The sequence below is a fragment of the Petaurus breviceps genome, unplaced genomic scaffold (assembly GCF_028583685.1).
Source record: "Petaurus breviceps papuanus isolate PSGF00001 unplaced genomic scaffold, PetGlider_PUasm1.0 227, whole genome shotgun sequence".
Lineage (NCBI taxonomy): Eukaryota > Metazoa > Chordata > Mammalia > Diprotodontia > Petauridae > Petaurus > Petaurus breviceps.
In genome coordinates this window covers 13,294,340-13,308,080 of record NW_027185896.1, presented here as the reverse complement: position 1 = coordinate 13,308,080, position 13,741 = coordinate 13,294,340, and the positions used below count along the sequence as shown (strand labels likewise).

Below are 13,741 nucleotides of genomic sequence, written 5' to 3'. Positions count from 1 at the left end.
CCCTTCCTCAAATCTTTACCTATTTTAATCCACACAGGGGCCAGATTTTCCTCAAGTTCAGGTATAGTTCTTTCCCCTACTCAATAAACTCTAGTGGCTCCCTGTTGACTCTAGCAGAAAATATTATTTCATCTTTATTGTCTCTTTGAAATTTCTATTTTTATGCCTTATAATGTATCTAAATATTAGTGAAATCTGGCAATTATATAATTTATAAATAAGTATAGATAGATAGATAGGTGGAATATGTTCCAAAATTTTACTGATAAGATGCTCAATTTTTAAAAATATGTGGATCACAGGAAACAAGGAATAAGGGACCCCTTTTTTTCTCATACCCTAAAAACATCATTACAACTTGTGAAAATTCCTCATATTATGACATCTTAAGTATGTACATTTAACAAAGTGACAAATCTACCTACAGCTTTCCCCACATTTATTACTCTCCTCGATGAAGTTGTTGATGTCTGATAAGGGCTGAACTACGGCTGAAGGCTTTCCCACATTCACTACATTTATAAGGTTTCTCACCAATATGAATTCTCTGATGTTGTGTAAGATGTGAGTGGTTGCGAAAGTCTTTCCCACATTCATTACATTTATAGGGTTTCTCTCCAGTATGAATTCTCTGATGTTCAGAAAGGGAGGAACTATGACTGAAGGCCTTTCCACATTCTTTACATTTAAAGGGTTTTTCTCCAGTATGAATTCTTTGATGTTGAGTAAGGCACGCACTCTGATTGAAGGCCTTTCCACACTGATTACATTTATATGGTTTCTCTCCAGTATGAATTCTCTGATGTTGAGTAAGATGTGAATGATTGCGAAAATCTTTTCCACACTCATTACATTTATAAGGTTTCTCTCCTGTGTGAATTCTCTGGTGTTGTGTAAGGATTGAGTTGTGACTGAAGGCTTTCCCACAATCATTACACTGATATGGTTTCTCTCCAGTATGAATTCTCTGATGTTGAGTAAGTGCTGACTGTTTTTGGAAGGCTTTCTTACATGCGTTACACTTAAAAGGCTTTTCTCCAGTATGAATCCTCTGGTGTTCAGTAAGGCATGTGATCTGATTAAATGCTTTCCCACATTCATTACAGTGATAAGGTTTCTCTCCAGTATGAATTCTCTGATGTTGAACAAGGTGTGAGTGCTTTGGGAAGGTTTTTCCACATATATTACATTCATAGTCTCTTTCTCCAGTATGAATTCTTTGATGTTCAGTGAGAGATGAGCTCTGAAAGAAGGCTTTCCCACATTCAATACATTTGTATGGTTTCTCTCCCGAATGGATTCTCTGATGGTGAGTAAGACGTGTCCTTTGACTAAAGGCTCTATCACATTCATTACACTTATAGGGCTTCTCTCCAGTGTGAACTCTCTGGTGTTGGGTGAGCTGTGAATGCTTACGAAATGTTCTGTCACATTCATTACACTTAAAAGGCTTTTCTCCAGTATGAATTCTCTGATGTTGTGTAAGGCATGTGTTCTGATTAAAGGCTTTCCCACATTCACCACATTTATATGGCTTTTCTCCAGTATGAATTCTTTGATGTTGTGTAAGGCATGTGCTCTGGCTGAAAGCTTTCCCACATTCATTACACTTATAGGGTTTCTCTCCAGTATGAATCCTCTGATGCTGAATGAGGAATGAGTTACGGCTAAAAGCTTTCTCACATATGGTACATTTATAAGGTCTCTCTCCAGTATGAATAATTTGATGTTGAGTGAGGAGTGAGCTCCGGCTAAAGGCCTTCCCACATTCAGTGCATTTAAAGGGTTTCTCTCCAGTATGAATAGTCTGATGCTGAGTAAGAGATGAGCTCTGAGTGAAGGTTTTCCCACATTTATCACACTTACAAGGTTTCTTCTTTGTAGAAAGTTTCCGGTATTTATTTTGGTCTGAATTCTGTTTGGAGCTTTTCCCACTGATATTAACCTTATAGGTTTTTTCTCCTATAAAAATTCTTGAATGGCTTTCAGAGTTTGACTTCAGAAAGTTTCTCCCATAATCATTATGTTCATAGTCTCTCTCCCCAGTGGATAAATTCTCATGGGTAAATTTCATTTGCTTGAAACATCTCTCCCATGAAAAGTATTTCTCTTGAGTTTCTCCTGTGAAGTTTTCCTGTTTCCTTGATAACCTGGCATCAACATCAAATTCTTCTTCAAATCTAATACACTGTGGAATAACTCCTATGAGCTGTTCCCTTGGATCTGATGATTCTACTTCAGAAATAGAATCTTTGGTTATATAGCTTGTTTTCCATCCTGAAAGAAAGGAAAAATGCAAATATTTCATAACCTCTTTGCTGACAGAAATTTTCTATAATGCAATACTAAATCTAATCTATAGGAATACATGATTACAAATATGACTATTTGTGGAGTGATTGGGAAAGCAAAAATGTTGACAGAAGTGGAGAGGCCTTGCATAAAAGCCAAGTGTAGAGAAAGAGGAAATTCCATCTAAGAGAGTGACCAAAGTGACTAATAAAACAGTGTCAGCAAAAACCAAACCAAATAACCTTCCTTTACAAAATACCAAGGTTGCCCTCCCACCCTGACCTGCTGGGCTGTTACTTCTAAGTTTCCCATATCACTATTCTTTATTCCCTTCACCTGGCCAAGTACCTCTTTGGACTTCTTTTTCTTCAACTCCCTGGAGATCCAGAATCCAGGGCTCCCCTCCTTTCTCCAACTGGAAAATCACTTCAGGTTTGGAAACTGGGATTCCTGCTCATAAGAAGGAATCAGGACATTTCTGTTCATAATGATTTTAGGAGAGTACCTAAAAATGCATATCCAGTTCCCTCTCAGGAAAAAAAACAAACAAAAAAAATTGAAAGTGGCTTTGTTTATAATAATGCAAAATGGGAATAGATTCTATGTCTAATAGGATATGGTTGACAGGGGGGCTAGGTGGAGCAGTGAAAAGAGCACTGGCCCTGGAGTCAGGAGGACCTGAGCTCAAATTTGACCTCAGACACTTAACACTTACTAGCCTTGTGACCTTGGGCAAGTCACTTAAAGCCAAATGCCCTGCCTTTTCCCCTACAAAAAGAAAAAAAAAAGGTTGAATGAACTGATGTAGCAACACAATGGAGTATTATACCACCACAAAAATAATAAATGTAAACAAGTATGGAAAGAAAATAATGTAAAAAGAATACATATACACACTGCTTATACTAAAAACAGCACAACTAGATAAGTACACTAACAAGCTGGAAGGAGACAATGAGTAAATTAGGTGTTACTGTTGTTATTTTGTTAAGAATTGCCACAACTGACAGTTTGGAATTTGGCATTTTGCATACAACTTTGTTTTTTATTTTGCTAGACTTTGGGTTTATGTTGAGATAAAAAGAAAAGGAAAAAAAGGGAAAGAGAAGAAATAAGAAATAAAAAGAAAAAATTCTGAGTGTCATAGATTAAAACAATCAACAATGATTAGGAAGCTCTGATACCAAAACCCTGAGTCAAATATCAACTCTACATACTTTAGAATTCTCCATAGACATGAACATGGAAATGAAAAAAAAAATTCTAGGGAGAAGAAAAGACACACAATAAAACCATCTTACCCAAGGAGACCAGGTTCCTATAAGTCTCTAGCATCACATCCCTATATAAATCCTTTTGAACAGAGTCCAACTGCCCCCATTCCTCCTGGGTGAAATACACAGCCACATCTTTGAATGTCACTGATTCCCGAAACACCAAAACAGTCTTGCTTCTCTTCACATGGTCCTAGGAAGAGAAAGAACTGGCAGCAACATGGGAAATAGTCAAAATATATAATGTCATTCTTAGTGTTAAGGGCTCTGAACACATGCAAAAGTGTTGTTACATGTGAAAATAATGGAGTACACACTACAATCATTTGAGGAAAAGTAAGGATTTAAGAAGGAGCAGCTCAGTGTTATGATACTATAACGCACTGAAATAAATTAACTTAAATGTAAATAGCTTAAGCAGGCTTAGTTATTTGTATTGTTGTTAAATGAAAAATCAAGTATTTGAGTAAGAAACAAGTTAGTCTCCCATTAATGTTATTATGCCTGTCATTTAGCTGGAGGCAGTATGATCTAATGGCAAGAACACTGGGAAAGGAGTCAACAAAGTTGGATTCTAGTACCAGCTCCGTCACTAATGAGCTATGTGACCATAAGCAAGTCACTTCTCTGGGCCTTGGTTATTGTCCTGTTTCATCTGGTCTGGCTTTGGGTTGGGGGTCTTCTAGAAGAAACACAATGGTCTCCATGGTAGGATCACCCTTAGGATATGTATAGAAGCTATAGATGGTACCAAAAGGAGAAAAGGCAAAAAACCTTGTCAATATAAGGAGCCTCAGACAAAACAGTCAGTGATCAATCAATGTTCTGAAGCACAAGTGAATCTGATCATAAGCTAATAAACATCTAAGAAGAGCTTAGTCCAGGCTTACATCCAGGTGCAATGTTACAGGGTGAAAGCCAGAAGGAAAATAGAGGACAGGGTCAAAGGTGGTTGGCACTCTTGTGGCTGCCACAAGTGGGTGAACAGGGAAGAAGTCAAGCTGCCACCTCACTTGGCAAAGAAGAACTGTTACTCTGGGCCTCAGAGTTTTGCTTCAGGGAATTACAAATAGTTGCCATTTCTCTATCCCCTTGTAAACACTGAAGTGCTTTCATCAAAACGCTATGCAGGAGGTAGTATTGTCTTTCCCAGAACTGAGAGAACTACAGTATACCAATCTAACTTGAGAAAGAAAAGCAAACTAATAACAACCATGTGAAAAAATAATTCAAATCGCTAATAACAAAATAAAAGAAAAAATTTAAAAACCTCATAGCCATCAGATTGGCAAGAATGACAAAAAAGGGAAATGACTTGTTGTCAAAAAAGTGTTGGCGCTGGGGGAGGACAGGCATAGTCAGGCATTTGTTGTTGGAGATGTACAATGGCCAGCCACTGTAGAAAGGAATTTGGAAACTCCAAACTCACTAACTGGTTCATAATGTTTGACTCAGTAATATAACTAGAAAGGCTTATCTCCCAAAGAGGTGAAATAAAGAGAGAAAAATGCATCCATAGACATATAGACACAGCAGCATTTTTTGTTGCAGTAAAGCACTGGAAATTAAAGGGAGCTCATTAAATTGTAAATGACTGAGCAAATGATGGCATATGAATTTAATGGTATGATACAATGAATTTAATTTAAATTTCATTTAATAATGAATATTACTGCACTGTAAGAAAAGGCAAAAGGAATGGATTCAGAGAAATATGGGATGATCTGAACTGATATAAAGTGAATGAGAACCAGGATGACAATTTACACAAAGACAAGGGCGGTGTAATGAAAGGTAACTTTGAAAGACTTCAGAATTCTGATGAATAAAAAGCCCAACCATGACTTCAGAGGATGAACCTGAAATATACTTGCTGTATCTTTATAGAGAGATGAGAAACCATCGGTGCAGAATAAAAATACCTTTCCTGACATGGCCAATGTATGTTTTTTTTTTTCTGCTGGCCTATGCTTATAGGGAAGGTTTTAACATTTTTTAGGGGATAGAAGGAAATTTGGGGTCAAGAAGAAGGGCTACTGGTACTTAGATTAAAAAATAAGGTTATCGGGGCAGCTAGGAGGCGCAGTGAGGGGAGAGAGGCCAGAGATGTCAAGTGAATGACCACAGAAACACCAGGAAGGGCATGGTGCTAAGGCCATGTCCACTTTTAGAAACTACTTTCGGAAAGATGACCAGACAGCCTGAACTCAACAGGTGAGGTCTTCAACATTTCATTTCAATAAATGTTAAGTACAAAACACTGTGTCTGTAATTGAGGATACAAAGAGATATACAAAATGGGCCCTACTCTTAAGAAGTTTAGAGAAAGAAGCTAAGATCAATGACTAAGAGCTCCTTATTTTCCCCTTTTCTACTTCTCACGATCCCTGGACATCATCCTCCATTCTTTCCTCTTTACTGCAGCCCGATGAAGGGGTAGTCCTTCTCCTTGCCAAGGCAAAGTTCTCTACATGTATCACTGATCTCATTTCCTCTCGTCTTTTACAGAAGATTTACCTTGTTAGTCTTCAGTCTCTCTCTATCTACTGGTTCTTTCTCTGCCACCTACAAAATATCTGTTATCTTCCCCACACTTAAAAACACTCTCATTAGACTTCACCAACCTCTCAAACTAGTGTCCTAGATGTCTCTTCCCTTTCTCAGCCAAACACATAGCTGTCAAACTCAAAGTCGTCTATAATCATTGCTTCCATTTCTTCTCCCTTCTAAACACTCTAAACTCTAACTTCTAACATCATCACTCAACTACAACTGTTCTCTTCAAAGTCATTGATAAGTTTCTTAACTGCAAAATCTGCTGGTCTTTTCTAATCCTCTGCTATGTGCACTGAAACCCATAGTCTTCTTTTCAAGCAGAGTCCTTCTTCACCAAAGACAATCTCCCCAAGCCTGAAACGCACTCCCTTCTCATCTCCACCTCTTGGAATCCCTACTGCCCACCAAGGCTCGCTTGAAGTGTCAGCTCCTATGAGAAGCCTTTCCTGGTCCCCTCCAACTGACAGTATCTTCTCTGACCTCCCCACAAAATCACCTACGTATCTGTTTTGCGCGAATCCACGTCCATGTGCGTACGCGTCTCTCTCGCAAGAACGCAAGCTTTCTGAGGCCAGGGGCAGTTTTGCTTTTTCTTATATCAATAATGCTTTGTGATTAATTATTTTAATACCTAATTGGTCTCCCTGGTTCTGGTCTTTTCCCTCTCCAATCCATCTACCACATAATTGCCAAACGAATTCTCCTCCTAAGGTATATATCTTCTCATGTCACTCCTCTACTCAAAGATCTTTAGTGGTTCTCCACTGACCCTAGGATAAATTATAAACTTCTTAGCCTGATATTTAAAGTCCTACATAATCTGACTCATACCTACCTCTTTCACTTTAACAACAGTGTCTTTCATATAATCTATATTCCAACATGACTCTAAGTTACTCCCATAACTCATTATTCCATCTCCCACTTTGTGAAACTGAGATATCCACCTTCCACCCCATGCCTAGAATGTTTTCCTTCCTTGTCTCTGCTCCACAGAGTCCTCATCTTCCTTCAAAGCTCAGCTCAGGTGCCACATCCTCTTCAAATCTTTCTATGACACCCTTCCCATCACCACTGCTAAAGCCCTGTTACTCTTCAAATTATTTTGTGTACATGTTCTCTTAACAGATTACAAACCCCCCTGAAGGCAAGTATCGTTTCACTTTTATCTCTATATCCTCAGTGCCTAGCACGGAGATAGCTTCTTAGTCAGCACTTGTTGAACAGAATCAGGACAGAAAGTTTGTCTATGAATGCTTATCAGTATGGCTGTCAGGGAGATACCTACTGCCAGCTTCAATTTGCAGATGAAGGTTTTCTGATATGGCTAAACTATCACCATTCAGTATCATGGATCTTTAAAATCATAGAATTATAAGTTCTAAGAGTGAGAAGAAAAAATCATCTTACCTAATGTCCCTATTTTACACAGAAGGAAACTGAGGCCCAGAACAGTGAAGTGAGTTGCTCAAGATCATATGATTAGTAAAGGGAGGAGCTAGGATTCAAAGTCAGATATTCTGAATCTAAGTCTAAACCTTAGATTGTATTTTTCCATATAACCCATTCATGCCTGGTCCTGATCAACCCAGATGCAAGATACTTGTATCTCTAAGTTTCAAGGAAATTTCTTAGCTGTTACTACTAATTTCTCTTAATTTTTCCTCTCTGGTCATACTGATCTCTTTTCTGTATCTACGTTTTTTTTTTTAACCACTGACCCATAAAAAGAACCACATTCATGGACTCAGAAGAGAAGACTTCAGGTTTGTAATGAAGGAGTCAACAGGCTCCTTTCTTCTGTCTCCAAAAAAATGTGGCCTGTAAGGAACAATAGAGAGAACAATAACTCACCTTAGGTATGGTTGTAATTAACATAACTGATGTCCCTTGGTTTCCTGTCTTCTTCATTTGGAGGACAGCAAGAACTCTGTGGACTAAGGAAGGAAAAAGGGCCATAAGTGAGACCTTTCTTACTCTGTTTCCTCTACTGAGAGGACCTGCATCCCCTCTAATTCTGGGAGACTCAAAAAGTCCCTGTTTCAAGGAAAAGTAAAGTAATATTTAATATTTGTCAGTGGTCTTTTAGAATAGTGTCATTGTAATCATCAACATTCTAGCTACAATTCTTTTTTGTTACAGGGAACATTGGGGGAGAAACCAAGTGGAAGAATGAATAGAGTGAAGAGTCTGATGAAACTTGAACTAGAAAATGAACAGGGAAGAAGGAAAGAGAAAATTATTTATGAAGCTCCCCCCTTCCCTGCTAACTACAGTCATCCAGTCATCCATCCATACATCCATACATCCATCCATCCACCCATCCATCCACCCACCCACCCATCCATCCATCCATCCATCCATCCATCCATCCATCCATCCATCCACCCATCCATCCAACCATCCATCCATCCATCCATCCATCCATCCATCCATCCATCCATCCATCCTGTTTCTCAGCCAAATTCCTTGAAAGAGCTTTCTATACAATGGCACCTCGACTCCTCCCTTATATTCATTCCTTCTTAATCTCCTAACCTTAGCACTAATTGAAACTTCTCATTCCAAAGTTACCAACAATCTCTTGACACCAAATCAATTCAGCAATAAACAATGATTAAGAGCCTACTACATTGCCAAGCACTGTGCTAAGCACTGGAGGTAGGTGCTATTATTAGCCCCATTTTATGGCTGAGGAAACTGAGATAGGCAGAGGTTAAGTGACTTGCCCCACATGACAGAACAAGTAAGTGACTGAGGCAGAATTTACACTCAGATTTTCACAACTCCAGCTCCAGCTCTCCATTTATCTATACCCAAACACAACATTCCAACTCCTGCCCTTACTATGCCTTGGCACCAGTTGTCTCTGCCTCCCTCCCCCCCAATAGCTGGAATGCACTCCCCTACTCAACTCTTCCTCTTGGAAGCCCTGGCTTTTTTTTCCCAAGACTCAACTTTAAACACACTCTTCCTCATGAAGGCCCTGCCAGAACTTCCCTTTCCAAAAATACTTTGTGTTGATTTTGTAAATGTTCTGTATAGATTCATATAAATACATGTTGCCGTCCACATCAGATTTTGGTATAAGGAAATGCCAACCAAGGAAACTTACTCTACCAATGCAAGTCAGCATCTCCTCTTTAACTGAATTTTAGAGAGCTGCCTAGAGAACTGAGAGATTGAGTCACTTGACCTGGTTCACATAACAACTATGAGTCAGAGGTGGGCCTTACACCCAGGCACAGTGCCACCCCACATGGTAAATATTTAATAATTTCATGTTCATTGGTAAAAAGTAGACACAATGAAGAAAAAAAGCAGTAGATACTCATAAGAAATAAAATCCAAGAAAAGAACCAGGAGTAAAACCCACAACTTCAAATGTCTACATGCAACAAGTACAAAATTTAGACAAGGAGAACAAAAGGTCCTAAGAAGGAAATTTGACCTAGGAGTTCTAAGAGATCTGGTAGGAATAGAGTCACAGGAATACAGCTCAGGATAGGTATAACTTATCCAAAAGAAACAGAACTAGTAAAAGGAGATGTGAATAAATGGTGTATGGTGACTGAGAAGGAAAATACAGAAGAAATCTGGGAACTAAGTATGGAAGAAGAGAGAATATTTGGTCAAAGATCAATGGAGTCAGAAGAGTGTCACATGAGTACACCAAAGAGCACCTAGCACAAAGAGGAACCAAATGGGGAGTCTGGGAAATGTCACAAACCTGTCATAGAGGCACAATAAGGTAGTGACAGCAGACTTCAGATATAGAGATACCGAATGAGGTTTGTGGTTTGTCAAAAGCAGACCAACTAGTTCCTTGATTTGCTTAAAGGTAATGTCATCTTTCAATGCCATTGGTAGAACCAATAAGAGGAAATTATATTTTGGATTTGATTCTCACCAAAATGGAGGAACTGGTTGCTGGTGTGGAAATGACTGGAATACTGTGGGGAAGGGACCATTCAGTCTTCCCAGAGTCTTTGAGAGATAAAAGCCTAGTATTGCCTGACAGACACCAGTGATGTGGCTGTAAGTCAATTTGGAAGGAGGTCTCCAGAAGAGATCCCAAGGATCTGTGTTTGGCCCAATGCTATTTAATATTTTTGACTTTGATAAAGTTGCCTCCTTATCAAATCTGCAGATGTCACAAAGCTGAAAGTTGGTTTAACACAATGAATGACAGGGTCAAAAAATGTCTTGACAGGCTAGAAGACCAGGCTAAATCTACTAAGATGAAATTTAATAGAGACAAATGTAAAGACTTATACTTGGGTTAAGTCAACCAGTCAATAAACATTTATTAAGTGATGACTAAGTGCCAGGCAATGTGTTAAGCACTGGGGGTACAAAAAGAGACAAAAGATAGCCCCTACCCTCAAGGATCTCACAAACTAATTGGTTCAAAGAATCCACTTTACAAGTATAAGAGGCAAGGGTGGAAAACAGTTTATTTGAAAAAATCTAGGGGTTTTAATGAACTTCAAGCTTAATAAGTCAACAGTCTGATATGTGGAGCCAAAAAAGCTAATGTGAACTGAATTAAACCAGCAATTAAGCTTCTAGGAATCAAGAGGTAAGAATCCCACTGTACTCTCCCCTGGTTAGACCTCATATGGAGCACTGTATTACCGTGTTTCCCCGATAATAAGACACTGTCTTATTAATTTTTTTGGACAGAAAAACACCAGAGGGCTTATTTTCAGGGGAGGGCTTATTTTAATGAACATTGACAGCAATTTTAATAAACAGGTAAATGTGAACAAAAAAATGTACCTTTATTCAATAAGCAAATCACTGGGGAAGAACAGGATGATGTGCTCACTGCTGCAGCTCTGATTGGATGCAGCTCGGAGCGCAGCGTGCCTTTGGGGGGGGGAGGGGACGGTGCATACAGAGGGTACCGTAATGTAGCGTGTAGCGCAGGGGATCACCTTCACTACAGTAGCAATCTCAATAGGGCTTATTTTCGGGGGAGGGCTTATTTTAGAGGAATCTTACACAGTAAGGGGAGGGCTTATTTTCGGGAAAGGTCTTATTATTGGGGAAACACGGTAAATCCTAAGTACAAACTAGAGAACACGCGGAGAACAACAACCAGTATAGCAAAAGGCCTTGAATCAATATTATATAATAATAAGCCAAAGCAATGGGGGATGTTTAGCCTGGAAAAGATAAAACACAAGAAAAAGTTATCAGCTGCCTTCACATATTTGAAAGGCTGTCAAACAGAAGAGGGATTATTAGATTTGTTTCTGTTTGGCTCCATGGGGGAGAACCAAGGGCAGTAAGTACAAGTGGCAAAGTGACAAACCTAACCATTGAAACTATCTCAAAGGGGAATGGGCTGCCTCAGGAGCTATTGGATTCCATAGCAATGGTGATATTCAAGCAAAGATTAGATGAGTGCTTGTCCTGGAGTGTTGTAGCATTGCCGGCTTCTGGCTCCTTCCAATCAAATTCTGTGATTCTATCTGTCAACAAGGAATAGACAGCAAAAGCTGCAAGATGATGCCACAGAAATGGGATGAGGGAAGGCTGGAATGCTCAAATGGACAGGATTTTATAGGCCCAAAATATGAAGCCTAAATTCTAATAAAAAAGATGTTGCCTTCTTCATTGCAGGGATTGAAGCTTTGAGTCTCCTTGTACAACTGAAAAAAAAGAGCAGGATCTTGAGTCAAGAGATCTGGGCTGAAATACTCACTTCTATATGTACTAGCTATATGATCTTGGGCAAGTAACATAACCTGTCTAAACTTCAGGGGCTTGCAGAATGAGAGTCATATTATACAACCACCCTCATAAGGCAGGTGCTACAGAAATGAGTGTTGATTACTGTTCATATGTGGGGAATACATTTCTAACTTACACAAGATGAACAGAAAGGCCAGTTTCATAGGATTGTGGAGTGTGTTAAAGACAGTAAAGTGTAAGAAGATTGTAAAGTGTAAGAATGTAGGCAAGAAATTGCAGGAAACTAGTCTGGGAGTAAGCCAGCTCACCCCAGGTCCTAGATACAGATTCACAGGACGGTAGAACCACTTCCTTGAATATCACAGGGAACAGTGAACGTTTAATATATACTCAAGGAACGATGATTTGTAACCTTTGACACTATAAACTGTTGTCAAAGTATTGAAATGAAAAAAGGTGATGAAATGACAAGCACAAAAATGAGGAGGGGTCCTTAAGGAGTCGGAAGAAACGTACTAGGAGTAAGGACCCCGCCTCGGACACGTGTCAGGGATTCTCCCGCACTGTCCAGGAGAACAGCTCCCCAGAACCAGGTAGTTAAATTAAGCCAGCAGACCCAGGACCACAACGAGGCCGCCTCCGCTGCACCACAACATAGGCTTTATCATCCCTGACACTGACAAGGCAGCTCCTGGAAGATGTCATCTTTTTAATCCTTTAGGGGAGGCACCAGGGGTTTTGATAAGTGAGGGAAACTGAGGTCCAGAGAAAGGAAGCAGTTTACTCAAGGTCACAGAGCTGGTTAATGGCACAGCCAGAAATGGAACCCAACAGCTGGCGGTTAACAAATGCTTGATCGCTCACTCCACTTGCCAGTGCCTTACCCATACCACGGCCCACACCTGCTCACAGCCTCCTCATAGAGCAGCTTGCCCAGGCAGCAAGTCTCGCGATAACAGTTTGGTCCACCTCAGACAACGCTCTTTCATATTGGGTGTAGGTTACTAGTCCTCTTCCCCGCCCTTCACTTTCCCCGTGGGCGTGTCCGCGCACGCGCTCGCCCGTACCTGAGCCAGCCCAGGCGGAACTAGAGGATACTTCTCGGTCCCACTTCTAGTCCGTTTACACTATATATCCCGGCAACCTCTGGGGCAGTTCCTCTTTTCTCCCCATTGGTCGTCAGCTCTTTCCTGTCTCGCGGTGGCCTCAGGATCTTTCGGTTCCCTGAGTCTCAGACTCACTCAAGCCCAAGAAAGGAACTAACGCTGGGGCGGGGAGAAGTAGTGACAGGGCCCCAGTCTCCAGAAAGGGCAGAGGTCGCGGTCTCGGAGCCGTTTGCTCCGGAAATTACGCTGGCCTAGACACGGAGAGAACTACGGTCTACCCGGAAGTGCGTCACCGCGGTGCCTTGCAAGATCGCGGAACGTGCTACGGTCCCCTTCTCTCCGGAAATAAAAGGACCCGGACGTGTCTCTTTGGCAGCTCATTCCTTCCACCATCCACTTCCTCTAAGCCCATGTGGGCGGAACCTCTTGAGGGAGGGGAAAGGGAAGTTGTCTGGATCTGGGAACAGACATTCCATTGGGCGGCAAAGGGAAGGGGCGGGGCCCGATCTGTCAAGGAATGGCCTGTAATCTTCGAGAAGAAGGGAGGGGGAAAGGGGCTTTCTTTTTGGAGCCCCTGTGACGTCCTTGTCCATCTTAGCCATGCTGGACCTACGCAGGTCTGGCCTGACACAGTGGGTTTGTAAAAACAAGGATAGTAAGGGGAAACCTCCCATTTCTAATAGGTCTTTAAGAATAACTGAGCACATTCCCTCCAGCCATCCTGTAAAACAGGTACTGCAAGTAAATGTCCTCATTTTGAAGAGGAGAAACACAAAGCTCAGATGGAAGCCAGTTAATAAGAAGATAACG

General features: G+C 40.6%; 1 protein-coding gene across 1 annotated transcript; it reads right to left on the bottom strand.

Annotated features, from left to right (window-relative positions):
- Positions 1–248: 248 nt before the first annotated feature.
- LOC138167139 (zinc finger protein 665-like) lies at positions 249–12,886 on the bottom strand. The gene is made up of 5 exons (XM_069095827.1): positions 12,710–12,886; positions 7,977–8,059; positions 3,594–3,759; positions 2,641–2,742; positions 249–2,277 (listed from the first exon to the last, which is right to left on the bottom strand). The coding sequence occupies exons 1-5, from the start codon at positions 12,711–12,713 to the stop codon at positions 443–445; spliced, it is 2,190 nt and encodes a 729-aa protein (XP_068951928.1). The 5' UTR covers positions 12,714–12,886; the 3' UTR covers positions 249–442.
- Between the last annotated feature and the right edge of the window lie 855 nt (positions 12,887–13,741).

What these genes read in the sequence shown, in the direction of transcription:
- LOC138167139 (XM_069095827.1), bottom strand. An exon ending in TAATTACAACCATACCTAAG is followed by an intron (nt 3,760 to 7,976) that starts GTGAGTTATTGT and finishes TTCTCTTCCTAG; the next exon opens with GACCATGTGAAGAGAAGCAA. An exon ending in TAGGAACCTGGTCTCCTTGG is followed by an intron (nt 2,743 to 3,593) that starts GTAAGATGGTTT and finishes TCTTATGAGCAG; the next exon opens with GAATCCCAGTTTCCAAACCT.